Below are 16,148 nucleotides of genomic sequence, written 5' to 3'. Positions count from 1 at the left end.
TGCAGCCACAGGAAGAACTGCAAACTCTGCACGGACAGCACCCGAGCTCAGGATCTACTGGGGTCTTTGACGCTGTGAGGCATCAGCTCTACCAGTTGCACCCACAGTGGTGTAAGGAAAGCTGAATTGAATGCAATTTAATATTTTCATTAGCACTGGGAGCTTTTGCCTCTGTCAGTGTAGTCGCCAAGTATAGACAATAGACAATAGGTGCAGAAGGAGGCCCTTCGAGCCAGCACCGCCATTCAATGTGATCATGGCTGATCATTCTCAATCAGTACCCCGTTCCTGCCTTCTCCCCATACCCCCTGACTCCGCTATCCTTAAGAGCTCTATCCAGCTCTCTCTTGAATGCATTCAGAGAATTGGCCTCCACTGCCTTCTGAGGCAGAGAATTCCACAGATTCACAACTCTCTGACTGAAAAAGTTTTTCCTCATCTCAGTTCTAAATGGCCTACCCCTTATTCTTAAACTGGCCCCTTGTTCTGGACTCCCCCAACATAGGGAACATGTTTCCTGCCTCTCACGTGTCCAACCCCTTAATAATCTTATACGTTTCGATAAGATCTCCTCTCATCCTTCAAGTAACATGAAGCTTGACAATATCTTTAATCTGATTCTGCCCCACGACTCTTGCTGGGAAACATTTCATACTCTGAGTGGCCTGGGAGGCTGCTGGTATTTCACACATATAAATTTGAGATCCTTTGATTCTTGAGGCTTTAAATAAAGGTAAGCATTCAAAAAGCCCTTCTCAATCGTACTGTGAATTGAGGCTTAACAAAATGCAAACACGCTGAGGTTGGCATAGTCTGAAGAAGGGTCTCGACCCGAAACGTCACCCATTCCTTCTCTCCTCAGATGCTGCCTGACTTGCTGAGTTACTCCAGCATTTTGTGAAATAAACATGCTGAGGTTGACAATTCTCAAGGCTTTCAGGCAGGTTATCAATGCAAAGTTAAAAGGCCATGTCTCCATCTTGTTTTCGTACATTTGATATTTTGAAATAGGGTGAAAACACTCAAAACTTTGGAAAATTCTCCTTTTTAAAATGCCTAGATTAAAGCGTTTGGAGTCTGAAGAAGGGTCTCGACCCGAACCTCACCCGTTCAGTTTAGTTTATTCTCATGTGTACTGAGGTACAGTGAAAAGCTTTTTGCAGCGTGCTATCCAGTCAGCAGAAAGACAATACATGATTACAATCGAACCATTTACAGCGTATAGATACATGTTAAAGGAATAACGTTTAGTGCAAGGTAAAGCCAGTAAAGTCTGATCACAGATAGTCTGAGGGTCACCAAAGAGGTAGATAGTAGTTCAGCACTCTCTGGTCATGGTAGGATGATTCCCCCACAACCAGAGAGCAGTGCTGAACTACTCTCTACCTCTTTGATAACTCATTCCTTCTCTCCGGATGGACATGCTGCCTGTCCTGCTGAGTTACTCCAGCATTTTGTGTTTATTTTAGGAAGAAATTACTTTCATTTATAATAACCTCTGGAGCAATTTCAACATAAAAAATTTCCAAATCATATTTGAATAATCCTGAACATTGTTGGTATCTTGGATTTACACCATTTGATAGAGAATGCTAATGTTATAGAATACAATTAAACATTTAAGCATTTTAATTAGCGATCAGTTTCATGTGCAGAATGGCAAATCCATTTTCCTACATCATGATATTAACAATGTTTAAAACATGCCTTGGGATGTCTCCCCGCTGTTCATTTTAATTTATTGTCACATGTACTGAGGTACAGTGAAAAACTATTATTGCGTACCAACCAGTCAGTGGAAACACAATACATGGTTACAATCGAGCCATTCACAGTGTACAGATACATGATAAGGGAATAACGTTTAGTGCAAGATAAAGCCAGTCAAGCCAATGTTACCAGGGCTATGCTTCTTTCCCACTTCCAAGTTCACTTGCTGATTAATTTGAAATGCAGTTTGATGCAGCATTTGGTTCAAAACCTGATGGTTCTCATGTGAATGGCAATCTGCCATTTTATTGTACTGCGATGTCTCAAACTAACAAACTAATTTTAAAACTGCTGGACTTTTTTGTTGTCCTTTTGAGAATTAAACAGCACTGTTTGCTGCGGTCCCAACAAAATAACACTAATGCTTGTTTCCTTTGCCATGTTTGTTCTTGCAGAGCAGTAAAGAAGCTCTTTCACAAGTGAATGCCACTGGAATCGCCATGCTGTTTTCAGCAGGAACTTTCCTCTACGTAGCCACCGTGCACGTTCTTCCGGAGGTGGGTGGCACCGGCCACAGTCACAAGACTGAATCAGGAGGGAAGGGACTCAGTCGACTGGAGGTTTGCACCCTTATCCTGGGGTGCTTGATCCCATTGATATTGTCAGTGGGTCACCAGCATTAACCGGCTGCAGTCCAGCAGCAAGCCAGATAATAAGGGTCTGCCAGCACGCCCATAATGGTTGGCAGCATCATTATTCGCGCTGGGAGATGGTCCCTTCATTTTTCCCATGATAATCCAAGTGAAGCGGTTTGGAAATAAAACTGAAGTGAAATTTAGCTGTGTTGTAAATAAGTTGGAAGTAATTCTGGAAATGTGGCCACTTTGAAAAGTTAGTCTTGTTCAATTATCAACAGACTCACTGAAATCTCTGAACTTGTTTCATTTAAATGAGAGAATGAAAATTAATCAAAGTGTCTATTTGTAAAGGGCGATGCACAGACATTTACTGAATTAACATAGAACTTGGGCTGCATTAGAGATAATCCAGGGCACTAATCAAAACCGCAGGAATTAACACCAGGTTCATGAATATGTGAAATATAATTTTTACTGAATTTTATTCATAAATGTACAGTCTTGTTAGCCTGTGTGCTTGGTGTCTGCTAGTTCAATGTCTGTAGTGTTTAAATGATAGGATTTTGACAGGCTAATGTATCTTGGAAGAAATTTTTGTTCAAAGTGCTTTGTTAATGTGTATGGGGTAAGGAAATAAAAAAACCGTCTGAATCTTTAATTTTAATGGTCAAACCTATAGTTTAGTCAGTAGATAGGTATGGGTGTAGGATAACAAAGGGTTTCCTATATTCATGGAGTATGAGGAACGAAATGCCATTGTTATGACTGCTGACTTCTGAATATTCATTATAATATAAGAAAATAACTGCAGATGCAGGTACAAATCGAAGGTATTTATTCACAAAATGCTGGCGTAACTCAGCAGGTCAGGCAGCAACTCAGGAGAGAAGGAATGGGTGACGTTTCGGGTCGTCACGACCCGAAACGTCACCCATTCCTTCTCTCCTGAGATGCTGCCTGACCTGCTGAGTTACTCCAGCATTTTGTGTCTGAATATTCATTATTCAGTAAGCTAAAATCATTCCATGGACAATGGCCTTATTTTTCCAACTCTTTGTACACATTAACAGATCTTGCAGATTTTTTTGTTTGTTTTTAAGATAAATTTATAAGTGTTTTTTTAATGTGCCCACACTTTGTTTTGTACAACTTTTACCCCGTCTATTATGTAGTCCTCTCTTTACACTGAAAAACATTCTAAACTGATCTCTTCAGATAAAAATGGAAAGATGTCTTCAACAATCATCACTGTTGGTATCTTGCTTCGCAGAAAAAGAGTCTATTCGTGTTCCAGCTCGTTCGAACAGCTATTCAGTTATAAATCATAGAATCGTAAAGTGCAGAATCAAGACTTTTGGCCCACCATGTCCATGCCGACTTTATAGTAGTCGAGTTTACCCGGATTTGGTCCATAGCCTTGCCCATGTAAGTGCTTATCTATGTGCTTTGTTCTGAATTCAGTCCTAATCTCTGTTACCCTCTAGCTCTGCAAAAGTCTTCCCCAAAATATTTGTCCAGTTCCCTTTTAAATACTGTAATACAATTTGCTTCACTGTCCCTTTTTGAATGAACGTTCCAGATTACGGCATTTGGTGCATTAAAAAAACCTCTATAATTTGCACTCATAATCAAACACCTTAAGTGTCTCTGTTCTGATTAACGACCCTTCCTGTAAAAATATTATTTCCTTTGTTATTCTTCTGACACTTTCTAGTTTAATTAAATGTTTACCATTATCTAGTTCCATCTCAATAAAGCTCTCGTATTGGCCTGTCTAACTGAGTTATTAATGGAGAGTTTCAGGAACAATGCCCCTACAAATGTTTTTTTATATAGTGGGACATCACTAGCTTGTGCTTTTGAGTATGCTTAGTTGATAGGTCTTTGTTTTGTTCATTGTCCCACAACCTATCTCTACGCATGTCTCTTTGGAAGCATGTTTCAGCTGGCTTCATCAGAGCCCACTACAAGCTCAAGGATCCCAGAAGGTGGGGACAATAAATTGAAGAAGGTATATGTGCATGGAAGTAATGGTACACTTTTATAAAACATTGAAGGCCTTGTGCAGTTCTGGTCACCACTCTATGGGAAGGATATGCTTGCACTGGACAGGGTGCAGTGGAGACCAAGTGGCTGCATTGTGGAGAGTTGAGGCTGCAGATGCTGGACTATGGACCAAATTTGGACAGGAACTCAGCGGGTTGAGCAACTTTGGACAGGCAAAAGACAATCAGCATTTCAGGATACCTCCTCAGGTGCTGCTTGACTCAGAGTTCTTCCCGCCAGCTTGTTTTTTTGCAGGGAATGGAGTACATTTGGGAAGCTTTCGATAACTTGCCGTAAATTAAATTGTTGAAAAAAAATGAGAGCAGTGAGGGATTTACTTACAAATACAGAGAACAGAATGTAATGTGGAAAAATACATGATCATCCACTTTAAGATAAAAAGCAAGATTTTTTTTAAATGGTGGAAGATGGACTGGTGTTTGTGTTCAGAAACATCTGGTACCCTTGTATACAAATCCCTAAAATTTTAACGTGGAGATCCAGCAAGCAATCAGGAACACAAATTGTACTTTGGCCTTTATTGCAAGAGAGTTTGAGTACAAGAGTAAAGATATCTTCCTGCATTTATGTGGGGGCCTTATGAGACCACGTATGGAATATTGATTGAGTATAGATTTCCCACCCAACTTGCAACAGAGGGAGTGTGGCAGTATCTCCAGGCTGATTAATGGGATTGGGAAACCATGCTAGTTTCTTGAATGTACAGTACAATATACAATATACAGAAAATAAAGTTGTAGTAAATGAGCAAGTGGAACTCGACAATGGCCAGTAGCCATCAACTAGCCACCAATATTTACTATAAACCCACAGACACCCACGACTACCTGAACAAAAACACCTCCCACCCTTGTCTCTTGAAAGGGCACCATTCCCTTCTCTCGGTTTCTCTGTCTCTGCAGCATTTGATCTCAGGATGAGTCTTTCTGCTCTAGGACTTCTGAAATGTCCTCCTTTAGGAAACATAGCTTCACTCCTGTTGTAGCTGATGGAGCCCTCTCTTGTAATTCCTCCATTTCCCACATTTCCTCTCTCCTTCCCAAACCATGCAGAGATAAGCATCCCTTGCTCCACGCCTCTCACCCCAGTAGCTTCCACATCCAGCAGATCATCCTTCATCACTTCTACCACCTTGGGATCCCACCTACAAATTTCTAACTGCTACGTGCATTCAAATATAACACCTTTAGTTCGGTATTCACTGCCCCTCTTACACTGGTCCTGATTTTACCTGACCTTCCTCTCTTATCCCTCCTTAAACTTTCTGTCCTATTACTTCTGCTTTCTGTCATAACCTCTCCTGCACTCTCCTTCCCTTTAACTTCCTCCATACATTTCCAATGTGTTCACCCCACCCAATATTTAGTTTAAAGCTCTCCACGGCCCTGGTTATGCGGTTTGTCAGGGCCCTGGTCCCAGCCGAGTTCAAGTTGAGTGTCCCGTCAGAACAGCTCCCTCCTTCCCCAATGCTGGTGCCAATGTCCCACAAATTCAAACCCCCTTCTTCCACACCAGTCTTGGAGCCACACGTTCAACTGTCTGATCTTCTCAACCTCATGCCAATTTGCACGTAGCTCAGGTAGCAATCCAGAGATTATTACCGTTTTGGTTCTGCTTTTCAATTTAGTGCACAGCTGCTCAAATTCTCTTAGCAGAACCGCTTTCCTTGTTCCACCTGCGTCATTCCTCCAAATTTGAGGAAGGATATTCTTGCTATTGAGGGCGTGCAGCGTAGGTTTACTAGGTTAATTCCCGGAATGGCGGGACTGTCGTATGTTGAAAGACTGGAGCGACTAGGCTTGTATACACTGGAATTTAGAAGGATGAGAGGGGATCTTATCGAAACGTATAAGATTATTAAGGGGTTGGACAGGTTAGAGGCAGGAAACATGTTCCCAATGTTGGGGGAGTCCAGAACAAGGGGCCACAGTTTAAGAATAAGGGGTAGGCCATTTAGAACTGAGATGAGGAAAAACTTTTTCATTCAGAGAGTTGTGAATCTGCGGAATTCTCTGCCTCAGAAGGCAATGGAGACCAATTCTCTGAATGCATTCAAGAGAGCTAGATAGAGCTCTTAAGGATAGCGGAGTCAGGGGGTATGGGGAGAAGGCAGGAACGGGGTACTGATTGAGAATGATCAGCCATGATCACATTGAATGCCGAATGGCCTTCTCCTGTACCTATTGTCTGTTGACTATTAGTACCCACATGGACCACGACGGCTGGATCTTTCCCCTCCCACTCCAAGTTCCACTGCAGGTTAGATGAGATGTCCTGAACCTGGGCACCAGGTGGGTAATGCATTCCCCTACTCTGGGCAAAAGACTATTTACCTGATCCAGTCCCCTCATGATTTTGTACCTCTATAAGGTCACCCCTCATTCTCCTGCACTCCATGGAATAAACCCTAGCCCGTTCAAGCTCACCCTGTAGCTTAGACCCTCTTGTCCTGGCTAAATTATCATAAATCTCTACACGCTTTTCAGCTTGACATCTTTCCTATGACATGGTGACCAAAACTGAACACAATACTCTAAATGTGGCCTCACCAATGTCTTGTGTAGATATAATGTGACCTCCAAACTTTTATACCCAATACTCTGATGAAGGCCAATGTGCCCAAAGCCTTTTTGATCACCGTATCTACATGTGGCGACACTTTCAAGGAACTATGTACCTGCTCTCCTCGATCCCTCTGCTCTACAACACTCCCCAGACTCCTGCCATTCACTGCGTAGGTCCTGCTCATGTTAGACTTCCCAAAATGCAACACTTCATTTCTCTGTATGAAATTCCATCAACCATTTGTCGGCCCACCTGCCCAACCGATCAAGATCCTGCTGCAATTTTGACAACTACCTTTGCTACCACCCACTTTAGTGTCATCTGCAAACTTGCTAATCGTGCCATTACGTTCTCGTCCAAATCATTGATATAGAGGACAAACAGCAAAGGCCCCAGCACCATACCCTGAGGCACCACTAGTCACAGGTCTGCAGTCCGAAAAGCAACCATCCACCATCACCCTCGGCTTCCTTCCATGAAGCCAATGTTCTATCCATTCAGCCACCTCTTCTTGGATCACTTGCGATCTAACCTTCCAGAGCAGTCTACCATGCGGAACCTTGTCAAATGCCTTGTTGAAACCTGTATATACATCTGCCCTTATCAAACTCTTTGGTCACACCTTCAAAAAACTCAATCAGATTCATGAGACACGATCTCTCGTACAAAACCATGCTGACTATCTCTAAACAGCCTTGAACATCTAAATGCATGTATATCTTATCGCTCACAATACTCTCCAGTCATTTTCTGACTACAGATGTTAAGCTCACTGGCCTATAGTTCCCAGCACTTTCCCTGTTGCCCTTTTTGAATGGAGGCACAACATTTGCCACCCTCCAGTCTTCTGGCCACTCGCCCATATTTAATGGCGACTTGTAAATCGCATCCAGGGCACCTGCAATTTCTTCTCTAGCTTCCTACTGTGTCCATGGATATATCTGATCAGGCCCGGGAGATGCGTCTACCTTCATATGCGTCAGGGCCTTCAGAACCTCCTCGACTAACACTGGCTGCTCTCAAGACACTTCCATTGACCGCCCCATCTTCCCTGGTCCTCATGTCTCTCTCCACGGTAAAAACAGAGGAGAAATTCTAATTGAGGACTTTACCAATCTCTTGTGGGTCACGCTTTGATTCCTGAGGGGTCCCATTCTTTCTCTGGTTCCCTTTAATGTGCTTATGTATTCTCTTGGGATCATCCTTAATGTTATCTGCCAGAGCCATCTCCCGTCCCCTTTTTGCTCTTCAGATATCCTTTTTTTGCTTGCTCCTCAATTCGTGAAACTCCTCCAGGGATACACTTGATGCCAGCTGCCTTTCCCTGTCCCATGCCCCCCTACTTACTCTTGACCAGAGCCCAAATTATCTCACCATCCAAGCTTCCTTAAGCTCACCTGCCATGCCCATCATTTTTAGACAATAGACAATAGGTGCAGGAGGAGGCCATTCGGCCCTTTGTGCCAGCACCACCATTCAATGTGATCATGGCTGATCATTCTCAATCAGTACCCCGTTCCTGCCCTCTCCCCATACCCCCTGACTCCGCTATCATTAAGAGCTATATCTAGCTCTCTCTTGAATGCATTCTGAGAATTGGCTCCCACTGCCCTCTGAGGCAGAGAATTCCACAGATTTACAACTCTCTTGAGTGAAAAAGTTTTTCTTCATCTCCGTTCTAAATGGCCTACCCCTTATTCTTAAACTGTGGCCTCTGGTTCTGGACTCCCCCAACATTGGGAACATGTTTCCTGCCTCTAACGTGTCCAACCCCTTAATAATCTTATATGTTTAGCACAAACATACATGTCATGGACTCTTGTCAGTACACTATTAAAAACATCCCACTTTCCTGACGTTGCTTTTCTTGCAAACAAACTGCTCCAATTAGCGAGTTCCTATCTAATACCCTCAAAGTTGGCTTTACCCCAATTTTAAAACTTGAACTCATGGGCCTGCCCTGTCTCTATCCAAAACTATCTTAAACTTAACAAAACATTGGTCGCTGGTCCCAAAACGCTCATCCACGAACATTTCATCCACTTGCCCCTCCCAATGTTCCAAGACAAGATCAAACGTTGCCGCCCGTCTCCCATGTGGAACCCTCTACATATTCTTGGAGGGAACCTTCCTGGTCACATTTGATAAATTCCATCCAGTCTATACCTTTTACACTATGACATTCCAGTCAATATTGGGAGAGTTAATATCCTCTACTACCACAACCTATTAGACATGCAGCTGCCTGCAATCTCCTGGCATATTTGATCTTCGAATTTCCATTGACTATTTGAGGGCCTGTAGCACACTCCCAACAAGGTGATCATCCCTTTCTGTCATGGGCCTCCTCCAGTGCCATAGTGAGGCCCACCGGAGATTGGCGGAACAGCACCTCATATTTCGCTTGGGCAGCTTGCAGCCCAGCGGTATGAACATTGACTTCTCCAACTTTAGATAGTTCCTCCGTCCCTCTCTTCCCCTCCCCCTTCCCAGTTCTCCCTCTATCTTCCTGCCTCCACCTATATCCTTCCTTTGTCCCGCCCCCCCCCTGACATCGGTCTGAAAAAGGGGGTCGACCCGAAACGTCACCCATTCCTTCTCTCCTGAGGTGCTGCCTGACCTGCTGAGTTACTCCAGCATTTTGTGAAATAAATCCCTTTCTTGTTCCTCAGCTCTACCCATATAGTCTCACTAGATGAACCGTCCGTAATGTCAGCTCGGACCACTGCCGTGACATCCTCCTTCATTCATAACACAACACCCCCTCCTCTTTATTCCCACCTGTCTCTCCTGAAGCATCTGTTTCCTGGAACGTTGAGCTGCCAGTCCTGCCCCTCTCTTGGCAAGGATTCTGTCGTGGCTACAATGTCCCAGTCGCATGCTCGATCCATGCCCTAAGTTTATTTGCCTTGCACGTTGATTTTAAATAATTGCAATTTAAACCCGCAGTCACAGAGTGATGCAGTGTGGAAACAGGCCCCTCGGCCTAACTTGCCCACACCAGCCAACATGTTCCAGCTACACTAGTCCCACCTGCTCGTGTTTGGTCCATATCCCTCCAAACCTGTCCTATCCATGTACCTGCCTAACTATTTCTTAAACGTTGGGATATTCCCTGCCTCAACTACCTCCTCTGGCAGCTTGTCCCATACACCCACCACCCTCTGTGTGAAAAAGTTACCCCTCAGATTCCTATGAAATCTTTTCCCCATCACCTTAAACCTTTGTCCTCTGGTCCTCAATTCACCTACTCTGGGCTAGAGACTCTGTGCATCCACCCGATCTATTCCTCTCATAATTTTGTACACCTCTATAAGATCACCACTCATCCTCCTGCACTCCAGGGTTTAAAGTCCCAGGCTACTCAACCTCTCCCTTTATCTCAGACCCTCAAGTCCTGGTAACATCCTCGTCCTTCCTCACTCCCTGCTTTACTCCTGTCCATTCTATTCCTCCATGCTAACATTCAGTTTCTTGCCTGCCTCAGTCCTGGACCCCCCCCTTGCCAATCTAGTTTAAACCCACCCATGTAGCACTAGCAAACCTGCCTGCCAGGGATATTGGTTCCCCTCCAGTTAAGGTGCCACACATCCCTCTTGTACAGGTCACCTCTGCCCCAGAAGAGATCCCAATAGTCCAGAAATCTGAACCCCTGCCCCCTGCACCAACTCCTCAGCCACACCTACATCCCCCCACTATCTTTATGTTCCTCCCCTCACGAGCACATGAGCATTAAAGCAATCCAGAGATAACTACCCTGGAGGTCCTGCTTTTTAGGTATTCACAGTCTTGATGTGACTTGCATGAAAATGGGTGTGATTTGAGTGTTCTTAGCTACATTTTGCACCTGGTTCTGAGGAGGTAATGTGATGAAATGTTTTCGTTGGACAAAGCAGGAGGTATTACTTCCCTTTACTTCCCATTACTTCCCTTTAATGCTTGCAGAAATAGTCACTGATTAAATAACTGTTTCCTACATTGCCACTGTGACTGCTACAAGCATTTCATTGTTGAATGCGGATGTACAAAATACAAATTTCTGTTGATTAATAAAATGAAATTGTTGTTAATGGTCTTTAGTACATTGGCCCATAGTGGGGAATTAATGGATCAGGCTAATTCCAAAGCAAGCACGATCAATAATTATTACCGCAAGTGCAAGCAGTTGGGGCGTTAAACCAAAATTACCTTGCTTCTGAATGATCCATAATCTATTGAATCTGCAACAGTTGGTGGTACATTGAATATGAACTGTAATTGTAATTTTTTTTTTGCACAATCCGCAGGCATTGCCACTTTCATTTCACTGCACATCGTGTAGTGACAAATAAACTTGACTTGACTTGACTTGATAGGAGTAGAATTAGGCCATTCAGCCTGATTAAGTCTACTCCGCCATTCAATCATGTCTGATCTATCTCTCCCTCCTAACCCCATTCTCCTGCCTTCTCCCCACAACCTCTGACATCCGTATTAATCAAGAATCTACTACAACTATCGCTGCCTTAAAAATATCCACTGACTTTGCCTCCACAGCCGTATGTGGCAAAGAATTCCACAGATTCGCCACCCTCTGACTAAAGAAATTCCTCCTCATCTGCTTCCAAAACTAACGTCCTTTAATTCTGAGGCTATGAACTCTTGTCTTAGACTCTCCCACTAGTGGAAACATCCTCTCCCCATCCACTCTATCCAAGCCTTTCACTATTCTGTACGTTTCAATGAGGTTCCCCCCTCATTCTTCTAAACTCCAGCGGATATACGCCCAGTGCTGTCAGACGCTCACCATATGTTAATCAACTCATTCCTGGGATCATTCTTGTAAACCTCCTCTGGACCCACTCCAGAGCCAGCACGTCCTACCTCAGATATGGTGCCCAAAATTGCTCACAATATTGCAAATGTGGCCTGACCAGCGCAATAAATGCACAAGGTTCTTTCAAAGGTGCTTCCAGTCTTTGCACTTTGGTCTCTAACTGCACATCTGTGTTGTTTTTGCCCTGAGCTGCTTAACCATGGGAGGATCTTGTTACCTGTAAATGCGGTTACTGCTAATTGCCAAGAAATGAGATGTAGCACCTGTGGCCATGGCAGGTTAAAGCCCTTGAACCAGAGGTAAGATTAATGATCAGAGATAGGATACTGAACCTGTATAGAAGTAAAACTTTGAAATGTGCATCTTAGTTTAGTTTAGAGATACAGTGTGGAAACAGGCCCTTCAGCCCACTGAGTCTGCACTGAGCAGCTACAAGCACTGTACACTAGTCCTATGTAATCCCAGTTTCACATACTACACACTCGGGGGAATTTACAGAAGCCAATTAATCTGCAAACCCGCATGTCTTTGGAATGTGGGAGAAAACCGCAGCACCTGGAGAAACCCACTTGGTTACAGGGAGAACATACAAACTCCGTACAGACAGCACCCGTAATTGGGATGGAACCCGGGTCTCTGGCTGGTGTAAGGCAGCAACTCTATCGCTCTGCCACAAAATTCAACAAACTGCATCTACAGCATCCATCGCAAGACAACACAGCCCGGCACACGAACCACACAAACGATATTGTTCTGTATGGATGCTCTGTCTCGCTGGGTCCGGAGGTCTAGCGTATCTTACCTGGCGCCCCCTAGCTTTACACCTTGTTTAACGTATTTCCAGCTAAACGCACAAGTCGAGAGGGATGTGGCATTGTTTTAACATCATTCCACCCCGCTCAAAACTGCAGTTTACGTGGTTTGAAATAGACAATAGACAATAGGTGCAGGAGTAGGCCATTCAGCCCTTCGAGCCAGCACCACCATTCAATGTGATCATGGCTGATCATTCTCAATCAGTACCCCGTTCCTGCCTTCCCCCCATCCCCCCTGACTCCGCTATCCTTTAGAGCTCTATCTAGCTCTCTCATGAATGCATTCAGAGACTTGGCCTCCACTGCCTTCTGAGGCAGTGAATTCCACAGATTCACAGCTCTCTGACTGAAAAAGTTTTTCCTCATCTCCGTTCTAAATGGCCTACCCCTTATTCTTAAACTGTGAAATAGTGCTATATGCCCTTCAGGTATCATTTCTATCGTGGCCATCAGGTACCTATCCATACAGACCCGATGTTCTAACCCTTGTCCTATTGCTTTTAATGTCATGGTGTTTCAGATGTGCATGGAAACAGTTTGTAAATGTTGTCAGTGTCTCTGCCTCCTCCATTCCCTCTGTGCATTCCGGTTTTAATCACCCTTGGGGTGAGCAGATCCCCTCAAAACAGACTGACCCTGGATATAGACACTTCGTCGGGGAGAGGTAGTGGTTTATTGTCATGTGTATGGAGATACAGTGGAAAGCTTTGTTTTGTGGTCTATCTGGGCAAATCGTTACCCATAACATACACGAGTGCAATGGGTTATAGAAACATAGAAAATAGGTGCAGGAGTAGGCCATTCGGCCCTTTGAGCCTGCACCGCCATTCAATATGATCATGGCTGATCATCCAACTCAGTATCCCGTACCTGCCTTCTCTCCATACCCCCTGATCCCTTTAGCCACAAGGGCCACATCTAACTCCCTCTTAAATATAGCCAATGAACTGGCCTCAACTACCTTCTGTGGCAGAGAATTCCACAGATTCACCACTCTCTGTGTGAAAAAAACCTTTCTCATCTCGGTCCTAAAAGACTTCCCCCTTATCCTTAAACTGTGACCCCTTGTTCTGGACTTCCCCAACATCGGGAACAATCTTCCTACATCTAGCCTGTCCAACCCCTTAAGAATTTTGTAAGTTTCTATAAGATCCCCCCTCAATCTTCTAAATTCCAGCGAGTACAGGCCGAGTCTATCCAGTCTTTCTTCATATGAAAGTCCTGCCATCCCAGGAATCAATCTGGTGAACCTTCTCTGTACTCCCTCTATGGCAAGAATGTCTTTTGTGTAAAAGGTGAAAGGAAACAGTGAATAATGCTAAGGCAACATGGAAAGTGCAGACAAAAAAATTTCAAGGAGCACAATGAAGTGGGTTTTAGGTTTGGAGATTCTCACAAGTTACTCCTTTGGAATTTTGAACACCTTAGCCTCTTCTGCTCCAATGAAGCTCTGGCATCTGTGGGAGTTGGTGGTGCGGCTTGGCGTTGTCCTGCTTGGAGAGGGGGATTTCACCCGTGATTTTTTCCCTCGCTGTGCCCAGCAAGGATGAAGTCTCCTCTCCATTTGATTTGGCCGCTGAGCCTGGGCAGGTAAATGGGAATACAAACCTGCCCAGCATCTGCATTCCCCTTTCGACCTGACAGGCTGATTCCAGAGGAACGGCGTGGCTGCTACGTCTGGGGCCTACTCGGTTGCAGGAGTTGCCGTGAGGCGGACGCACGAGGGAACAGCCGGCTGTCTCTAGGGACTCCAGCTCCAGTGCCTTTGGCTCTCCTGAGCTTTACCCACAAGGTAGTGGGGTGCTATTTAACCCATAGCTGGGACCTGGTTGATGGACGTCAGGACGTGTCCACACGCCGGTGGGGCCTGCACGTCCCATCTCGGGGGGCCAGTGTTTCCCCCCAGATCTCCGAGCAGTTTAGCCTGGGACTGCAGGTGGCCGCAGTTACCATGTGTTGCCACGAGGAAGCACTGTGAGAGTCTTGATGATGCAGAGGTTGTGTACTGGCAGGGGGAGGCTCACGCACTCGGCTCCCTTTATCGCAAAAATTGATAGCCAGCGGCATCTGGATTTATACCAGGGCACGAGACACATGCAACACCCTGTGGTTTGCACCACCAACACATCTGCTCCAATGAAAACAAATGCAGCAAATCCAGTCTCTTCCTAACAGAAATACTGCCATCTACGTGAAATCCTGGTGAATTATCTTTGCACCCTCTCCAATTCAATCGTCCTTTTAGAACTTAGAACAGGACACCACAGGATCCTATGTCTGTGCGGAACCTGATCCCAGTTTGCATTGGCAGTGCCGAAGTAGAGATGGGCGAAAACTTCAAATTCTTAGGAGTCAATATCACCAACAACTTCTACTGGACCACCCATATTGAAGCAACGACCAAGAAAGCACACCAAGGCCTCTACTTCCTTAGAAGGCTTAGAAAGTTTGGCATGTGCCCCAACTCTCACCAACTTCTACAGGTGCACCATGGAAAGCATTTTATCAGGATGCATCACAGCTTGGTTTGGGAACAGCTCCGTCCAAGACCGCAAGAAATTGCAATGAATTATGGACGCAGCCCAGACCATCACACAAACCAACTCCCTTCCGTTTATTCCATTTACACCTCACGCTGCCTCGGCAAGGCCAGCAGCATAACCAAGGTCGAGTCGCATCCTGGCCACTCCCTCTTCTCCCCTCTCCCATCAGGCAAAAGGTACAGAAGTGTGAAAACTCACACCTCCAGATTCAGGGACAGTTTCTTCCCAGCTGTTATCAGGCAACTGAACCATCCCACCACAACCATAGAGCAGTGCTGAACTACTATCTACCTCTTTGGTGACCCTCGGACTATCCTTGAAAGAAAATAACTGCAGATGCTGGTACAAATCGAAGGTATTTATTCACAAAATGCTGGAGTAAATGCTGGACCCTCGGACTATCCTTGATCGGTCTTCACTGGCATTACCTTGCACTAAACGTTATTCCCTTATGATGTATCTGTACACTGTAAATGGATCGATTGTAATCATGTATCGTCTTTCTGCTGACTGGGTAGCATGCAACAAAAGGTTTTTCACTGTACCTCGGTACACGTGGCAATAAACTAAACTGATACCAAGTTAAACTAATCACCTCTGCCTTCACATGATCCATTCTCTGCATATCCACGGGCCTATCTAAAATCTCCTTAAATGCCCCCTGTCATAGATGCCTGTACCACCACGTTTCAGGCACCAGCTGCTGTGAAAGTGTGGCAACCAGACTTCCTATCGTGGCCAGCCAATATTTTATAAAGGTATACCATAACCTCCTTTCCTTCCATTTTATGCTCCAACTAATCAAGACAAGCGTCTCCAAATCTTCACCTTATTTACCTGTGCTTCTGTCTTTGGGAAGGCATGGACGTGCTGGCCAGCCTCGTGTTGGCTGTTGTCGTGGTGACATTTGCACTTCTTCTCTCGTTCCCTGCTCTTGCATCTTCGTAGTAAACGAGCCAGTTCTAAAACTCCTTCTTTAGAGATTGTCATGTTT

General features: G+C 44.8%; 1 protein-coding gene across 1 annotated transcript in view; it reads left to right on the top strand.

Moving 5' to 3' along the window:
* Positions 1-3,006, top strand: part of slc39a9 (solute carrier family 39 member 9) — a 45,035-nt gene extending 42,029 nt beyond the window's left edge. Inside the window, exon 7 of the mRNA XM_078406147.1 lies at positions 2,166-3,006. Coding sequence (XP_078262273.1) covers positions 2,166-2,393 — 228 coding nt within the window. The 3' untranslated portion in view covers positions 2,394-3,006. The remainder of the gene's footprint in view (positions 1-2,165) is intronic.
* Positions 3,007-16,148: the final 13,142 nt, after the last annotated feature.

Source organism: Rhinoraja longicauda, chromosome 10, assembly GCF_053455715.1.
Source record: "Rhinoraja longicauda isolate Sanriku21f chromosome 10, sRhiLon1.1, whole genome shotgun sequence".
NCBI classification, from domain to species: Eukaryota; Metazoa; Chordata; class Chondrichthyes; order Rajiformes; family Arhynchobatidae; genus Rhinoraja; species Rhinoraja longicauda.
Note: the sequence above shows the minus strand (reverse complement) of the source record. Positions and strands in the feature narration are given on the sequence as shown.